An 8405-nucleotide genomic window follows, 5' to 3' on the forward strand; every position below is an offset into this window, starting at 1 on the left:
CTGACTGAGCTTGAGCTGTTTTGCAAGGAGGAATGGGCAAGAATTGCAGTCACTAGATGTGCAAAGCTGGTGGAGACATACCCTAAAAGACTTGCAGCTGTAATTGCAGCAAAAGGTGGCTCCACAAAGTATTGACTCAGGGGGGCTGAATAATTTTGCACATCGCACTTTTCAGTTTTTTATTTGTAAAAAATGTTTTGATTCATGTAAAATTTTGCTTCCACTTCACAATTGTATACCACTTTGTGTTGGTCTTTCACATTAAATTCCAGTGAAATATATTTATGTTTGTGGTTGTAATGTGACAAAATATGGAAAAGTTCAAGGGGTATGAATACTTTTGCAAACCACTGTAAGAAGTGTCGAGCTGCGTTTGGGAAACCAGGTTCTGAACACTTAAAACCACTGCATTAACAGACAGATTGCTGGTGTCTAATATATCATATTATTAATAGTATTATTTACAAATCTCTGTACAATCAAATAGAGAAGGGTGAATACCTCTGTCCTGCAATCAAGCATTCATGGAGACAGTTTAAAGCCTGGAGAGGGTCATGTAACAGGATGTTGGACCAGATTAAAAACCTTTGACGAAAAGTTCAGAAAAAAAAAACAAAGTACAATGATGAATATCATTAGGGCTTCATGGTGAGCCTTACGTCCAACTAACACAGATGGAAATACTTATTTTTCAACAAAATGCTGAAAGCTCAGCTGGAACCCATTCAGCATTTAGAACATAAAAAAATAGCTGTTGGCTGTTAGCTCCTAATGTTCGTGATAAGATGAGCATTTTTTTTAAAAGCTCATCTATCCAAATCCTTCGGTGCATAATTAGGTCTAGAACATCCTGTTACAAGCATCTGCTTTGTTAAAGTCAACAACAAAATCAGCAGGACAGAAATCTTTAGGAAGAGAAACGTTCTTCGTCAAGTTTCAAACAGGATTTCACACGGGGACAATAACAGGGTTGCATATTTTCCAAAAAAGTATTTACAAACAATTCAAATATACTTTTGTTGATTTAGAGAAAGAGAGAGAGAAAGAAAGATTAGTTTGTTAGAAAGGATAAAGACGGATGAGTTACTGCATAGCTTGTTAGTTCAAATTAACTGAAACAGTTTAGTGCTTTAAGCTTATGAGTTCCTTACAGTACAAGGAAATACACACTGTTGAGTGCAGGTGGTCCCAGGGGGGGAAATCAACACCAAGAGTTAAACATAATCTATAGTCATGACAACATTATTAAAGCTGACAAACAGGAAAGCTGCATTTTACATCCAAAAATACAAGAATTTGAACTTTAGATGATCTACAAAGGCTTGGGATCATTTTAGGTTGATAGGAACACTGCATCCAATTTACAACGATACAGTTAAACCAGGACTGACAGATAAAACTCTGAAATGAAACAACATATCCTAAAATGTCCAACAGGGAGCTGACATTAGTTAAAATGTTCCCTTTTAAAAGTACTGACATCAAGCAACCACCAATAAGGCCAAATATTGAGTAGATAATCAAACACTCTCAGGACAATAATACGTGCTCAAACATCTTGCAACGACTCATCACTTTCATAAGTGCCGCAAATTAGAAAAGACTGATTAAAGATGGATTTACACTTTTTTAAAAACAATCACACTGGTTCTGTTATGCCAACAAAAACAATAAAACCAGAAAAAAGGGTTAAAGAAAAGTTTTTAACATGTAAAATTGGAAGTTTTACTCTGAAATTCTTAAAATCTAAAGAATGCTACAGCTCTAAAAAGATTTCACATTGACAATCAACACCGCTGCAGTACCAGTGGAAGTTATGTGACTGTTCACCTTGTATTACAGTACAATCACAGAAGACATTAAAACAATGATCTGAATGCACAACATAACAAAAACGCGAGTTTCAGCAGGAAACTGCCATTTTTTATGTGAAACTGAAGGGCACAAACAATGACGCAGCGAAACCAGGCTCACACACAGGAAAGGCAACTAATAGTGTCTTTCAGGCTGAAGGACGGGGGGGTGGCACAAAGATGACCCACACCAGCTTGATTTCACAGCTCGGTGGCACCTGATGGACCCGGGTCACGGTTTTCATCCAAACGTGAGTTAGAACAAGGCAAACAAAAAATAAAGCAGAGAACACAGTTGTGTCGCAGTTTGCCGCGTCATCGCAGCAAAATCGAAAACAATGAAGGTTCGAAGAGACGATTGTGAAAACATTTCTTTTAAAAAAATTATAAAATAAATACTGGTAGTATTTCTTTGCAAAGGCTATAATTACTTTCACATATTGTTTGTTATTGTATTCTGATTTGCTGTGGATGAAACCAGATTAAAGAACCGCTTCATAAAACAAAAACATAGCAGCAAACATAGAGGGTCAAAGTGTAGTCCAAGTCTCTTGATAACAGCAGTTGCTCATTTGTCAATAAGACCTTCAGAACACTTGCTTTGCTCTGTCTTCAGCAGAGAACCTCATAATGAATCGGATCAGAACTGTAGGAGGTTAAAGTAAATCTATGGAACATGAGAAGAGGAACATTTGAACTGTAGTGTTTCATTTATAACAGCAGAAACTGCACTGTCATACTTTGATCAAACGAAGAGAAGGCGGCTGTAGAAGTCCAGGCGTAGAAAGGGCAGGGTGCATGCAGCAAAGCTGTTACTGCTAAGCATCATAAATTACAAACCTTATCTACAGGATTAAGCTTAGATTTGTTAAACTATTACAATCTGCAAAAAAAGGACATGCGGATCCTTTAGAAAAATAAGTGTGGGTGTTAGCTCAGGATGATGTAAATATAGCTTATGAGATAATTTCCCATTTTAACACTTTAAAAGCCTAGTTTGTGCCAGTTTAGTTTCCAGTATGTGGTTATTTTTAGACCTTAAATAAAGCTGAAAACTTTCAAGTTTCATAGTTTGTTAAATTGAAGCATCTGGAGGGAAATCTGACAACTCCTTGAATGTATTTAACACAAAGAGGAGAGGATGATAATTTAAAACTGACAAGCTATAATCTAGATTATGTGTGATTTTAGCCAATGAGCATCTTGGTCCCCCCTCTGTTTCCTTTTGTAAGATGCTGCGCTTGCAAAAAGCAAATATAATCAGCAGGAACATCTAATGACACTGACATCCAAACAAGGAGGAAGCGAGGAAGTGAAGGCAGGATGTGAGGAAGAATCCAGACAGGAAAGTAGAAGATCACTCCTAACAAACACCAAGCTGCTGAGCTACACTGGGTCCTGAACAGAAATCAGCAATGCACTGATCTGTTGGAAAATGATGTTTTGGTCCAGCTGTTTCAGACTAAACTCAGCATGTTTGGTATCTGTGCATGGCAATACGGTAGTGTTAGCACTGCTTACAAGTAGGCAAATAAAAGAGACACAAACAAGAAGCAAAGGCCGTGTGCAGCGGAGCGAAAATCAGAAATAAAATCGGTTTTTCGGCTTTTCATCTGCGCAGAAGGAGGCAGGTAAATCGCAACTGGATTTGGCTTCAGTGTACACCTAAGAAGACAATAGTGTGACCTTTGTGCAGCAAATAGACACGCAAGTCTTCCAATCCTCAAAATATAGTTTCTGTGGTTGCAGAAATTCTATTTCCTCAAGTCACAGCTGGTAAAAAAATAAAAATAAAAAAAATCACTCAGTCAAGAGTGACTTTTGTATGTGTTGTTCATACTTTCTTTTCTGAATAGCAGCTGCACAGACACCAGACACACTACTGTCTCCAGGATGTAACGCTACAGTAGCTATTCACACATAGTAACCCCCTGCCTTCTCACACCCAAAGAAAACCAAAGATAATAAAGTATTTTGTCACTCTACAGTTCCAAACAAACAAACAAACAAACAAAAAAAACCATAAATTAATTATCACAATATTAAAACTCTATGATAGAAGGACTCTGGAAACTTTAGGAGATGACCGTTAGAGGTTATCAATATTTACAACTGTTAATATATATTAAAATGGCTTTTCTCAATTTCTGTGTCCCTCACTTAGTGTTCCTTTAGAGGTAAACTTTCAACAAAGTTAAACGTTGATGACATCACAGCATTTCAAAATGACAACATCGCAGCGTTGGGGTTGGAAGCTGCAATCCATCTGTTGGGAATCACTGATGTCACGACAAACTCTTCTTCACAGGTCCTCCGTTGTCTTGAGCAGCTCCATCAGCGCCCCCACAGCTCCGAAATAACCCTGAAGCAGGGAGGACAGAAACATTAGGACAATACTCACACATAACGAATGAAGAAAGCGTTTTTAAATAAACAAGAATAAAGATTTTAAAAAATGTGTTCAAGTTTGAATGGGTTCATACAGGAATATGTTTGATGTACAGTTATATAATAAACTAACTAACTAAACTAACAAATAAATAAATAAAATACAATTTTATTTGTTTATTTCTCACACAAACTATAAAAAAGTTAACCAGTAAGGAGTCTTTCTCTAAATCCCATGGAAAAGTAATTTATAAGTGAAAATGAGTCCCAAACACAATATAAACTCTAAGCCTTGGCAATGATTTCAGCTGAAAAACAAAACAAAAAGAAAAGCAGAACAATCACATGCCTTTGTCATGTCATCATCTGTTCTACGCTTTGTCATGTCATCTGTTCTATGCTTTGTCATGTCATCTGTTCTACGCTTTGTCATGTCATCTGTTCTACGCTTTGTCATATCATCTGTTCTACGCTTTGTCATGTCATCATCTGTTCTACGCTTTGTCATGTCATCATCTGTTCTACGCTTTGTCATGTCATCATCTGTTCTACACTTTGCAAACATCTGGGTTAAACTGTTTGAACTGATGTTAACCTCCAGTTTATTTGTCCATTGCTCACCTCGTGTTCCAGGAAGAGGGCTTTCAGTTGTCCTCTGGACCAGAAGTCCATGGCATAGGCTAGCAGTTTTGTGGACAGTGTGTTGATCCGAAGGAAGTTCCCGACGAACACCACGCTCTCAATTTTCTGATGAGACAAGGAAAGACAAATAAAAATGATGTGGTGTTACATGTGTGAAGAGCAAGTTGATGAAACGACAACAGAACAAATCAAATAAAAATATAAAAACTGTGCAGTCTCTGTCCCAAATCATGAGCAGGACTTTTAAATTGTTCAAAGAATTTCATTTCATTGATTTATACAATGAACCAAACAAAAAAATAATAAAAATAAATAAATAAAACAGTCCTTGTAAATATATTGTTTCATATTTTACATACACAACACTGACCGCACTGAATATTGATACATTGTCTACCAAACAAGGTGAACTGCCTTTTTTTCAGAAATCTTTGAAAGAACATTAGTGTGTCTTAGCATGTAGGAATAATTCTAAACGTAAAACAATCATTAAAAATACAGGATCAAAAGTTATGACAATAAAACCACTTGCATTAAAAAATATCAACACATATGCAACATTGACTTCACACCACAAGGTGGTGCTATAGTGCTGATTAACTAGTTGCAGTTGAAACAAATTAATGTCAATTAAATCATTAAGTGTATCACCAACTAAAAACCTCCCAGTAAAGCTCGACAAAGGCAGGGATATATATAAAAACAAATGTAATTATATAATTACCATCAGTACAGTGTAATATTCGTCCTTGCTGCAGTTCTGTGTGCAGTGATAGCCCTGTACAATGCTGCTTGATCGCCATGCCACAAGGCAACACTGTAAAGAAGCTCACTGCACACAGAAAGACTCCACACTGATTCTCCACTGTAAATCACCAATAAATAAATAAATAAATAAATAAATAAATGCGTCCCGAGACTCTCTCCAATCCAGCTTCAGATTTTCACTTAGTGTTCTGAATTATTAGAAACCAAAGAAACCATTTAAGCTGCTGCTTTTAATATCCACATTCATTCATTCATACAGCATTTTCTTAGTCACCTCAAATTAATATTTACAGCACACTGTGGGCTTCTGTAATTAAAAACAAAACAAAAAAAAAAACAAGTTTTTGTGTCTTTTTAATACAACATGAAACAATGCACAAATAACCAAGACCACCGTTTTGACACCAACAAACATTTTCATTTTAATTAAATTTTTCCACTCAGGATTCTGTGCGTGTGTGTTTACCTCGTTAACGGCACACATGCGTGCTATGGATCCTATGTTATTAGTGATGGTGACCAGCGTGGCCCTCGCCAGGTCTTCCTTACTGATGCTGTCTCGCTTGTCTTTGCACATCATGTGACCAAAACTAGAAAACAAGGCATGCAAAGCCCGACACGTTAATGAGTTGTTTTTTTTTTTTTTGTTTTGTTTTGTTTTATTTATTTTATTTTATTTTTTAAGAATTACGTAAAAACACGTATCTCTTGGCTGCAGATAAAAATTTAACCCTCGGACAAAGCAAAGAAAATATCCTGTTGTTTATCACCCAGTGTTTTGTTAAAGTGACAGGCAGGAACATCATAACAATACACACTGATTATAATGTGATCTTTGTGATAAAGCCAGCTTGCTTTATGGTTTAAACTCTGAACTGAGTTTATGTTCCCACTAACAGTGGGTTGTTAATTTACACGTAATTTTCAATATGCGTATGTCATAGTTGGTGTAAACCTTGTCAATATTTCAGATTATTCCTGTTCTAAATATGGAACATGAAAAACTTGTTAAATAAAGTAGTTTCCCAGATGATTTAACCCACTTTTAACAATCAGACTACCTAATTAGCCCTAGATTTTGTTGAGAACAGATTTATTAAGGTTTATTTTGATTTTAACAAGAGAATGAAGCAGAGTTTCTTGGCTTTATGTTTTTTGTTCCAGTCTTCCTCACCCACAAATATTAAAAAAATACATTTTTCACAGCCACTGAACAGTAACAATTCTGTCTAAACCACCAGCAGCACAGTCATCTGAAATTAAACAATCATCCCTTGTATTTACAAGAATTACAAGACTCATACTCAGGGTTTTTTAATCATTGTTGCAAATGAAAACACCCCAGAAGTCCACAGCTACAGAAACTAAAAAATATTTACACATTCAGATAAGTTTGACAATGACATAACCCTGATTAGGACCTGCCAGACCTGTTTTGTGAACTTAGGCCAGAGATCCCACGACACTGAAACTTTTAAACTGACATTCACCAACGTCACAATAACGTCATGCTCACCTAGATGCGACAGCAGAACCCTGCAGGCCGAAGCGCTCGTAGTCTCCCCCGTAGATGTCTTTCACCAGTTTGTCCACGTTTGTAGAGTCGCCCTTGCTGGCCATTTCCAATGCCTCCTCGAACGTCTCACAGCCCGTCAGAAGACAGCACAGGCCCAGAAACGTCCCACCTCCCAAACTGAAAATGAGGCAGACAGAGAAGATGAGTATGACAGGGACGATAACACGCAGAAGATAGAGAAAGATGCCGATAAGATGGAAGATAGCTGTGAAGAGAAGAGCAGGGAGAGGGCAAAGAGAAAGCAAAAAGAGATTAAAAATGAACAAAGGAATGAGTGGATAAGAAAGAAAGGAATAAAATAGCTATGAAAAAGAAAGAAAAATCTACTTTTAAGTTTATATTCTTTGTCACATGTTAGAGATTGTTGTGACTTGCAGATTTGACCTCTACCGTCAAATCATGTGCCATCAGCAGCAACATAAAACTTTATATCTGCTTACAGCAATAAAACAATTCTAGAAAATAAAGGGTGATGGGTGTGTAAATCAACAGCGTTTAAAATGCTTTTTTACATGAACTCTAACCCTTAACTTAACCTACTTCTGTACTGAACACTCTTTAGTCTCAAAAGCGAGGCTGCAGGGCAGGCCTACTAACACAGCTAAAGAAACAACCCTTCAAGCTGCCGCTTCCCAGCATATTCCTCTCCAACGCCAGGTCTATTACTAACAAAATCGACAAACTAAGGTTGCAGATTGCAGTTAACAAGTGCTTCAGAGACTGTTGTATTGCATTAATTACTAAGACATGGCTGCAGCCATCTAAACCGGACTCTGCTATTCAATTAGCTGGACGCACTGCCCACCGCCACGACAGAAACAGCGACTTGGGTAAGAGCAGAGGAGGGGGACTATGTATACAGTATACACAAATGATAGCTGGTGTAATAAAGCAAAGACTGTAGAGAGCTACTGTTTCCAGGACCTGGAATATACAGCGGGTAAAATAAGTATTGAACATGTCACCATTTTTCTCAGTAAATATATTACTAGAGGTGCAAATGACATGAAATTTTCACCAGATGTCGGTAACAACCCAAGTGATCCATACATACAAAGAAATCAAACCATAAATGTCCAGAAATGAAGTTATTTGTAATAATGTCGAATGGCACAGGGAAAAAGTATTGAACACACTTACTGAAATTTACCTCGCGCTGAGGCTGCACTGCGTAGAGG

The 8405-nt window shown here is 37.1% G+C and overlaps 1 protein-coding gene across 1 annotated transcript in view; it reads right to left on the reverse strand.

Annotated features, from left to right (window-relative positions):
• Positions 1-1711: 1711 nt before the first annotated feature.
• The window catches only part of pank1a (pantothenate kinase 1a), a 34242-nt gene continuing 27548 nt past the window's right edge, over positions 1712-8405 (reverse strand). Inside the window, exons 5-8 of the mRNA XM_014005183.1 lie at positions 7168-7344; positions 6118-6241; positions 4863-4988; positions 1712-4215 (exon numbers count right to left, since the gene is read on the reverse strand). Coding sequence (XP_013860637.1) covers positions 4156-4215; positions 4863-4988; positions 6118-6241; positions 7168-7344 — 487 coding nt within the window. The 3' untranslated portion in view covers positions 1712-4155. The remainder of the gene's footprint in view (positions 4216-4862; positions 4989-6117; positions 6242-7167; positions 7345-8405) is intronic.

The sequence above is a fragment of the Austrofundulus limnaeus genome, unplaced genomic scaffold (genome assembly GCF_001266775.1).
Source record: "Austrofundulus limnaeus strain Quisiro unplaced genomic scaffold, Austrofundulus_limnaeus-1.0 Scaffold28, whole genome shotgun sequence".
NCBI lineage: Eukaryota > Metazoa > Chordata > Actinopteri > Cyprinodontiformes > Rivulidae > Austrofundulus > Austrofundulus limnaeus.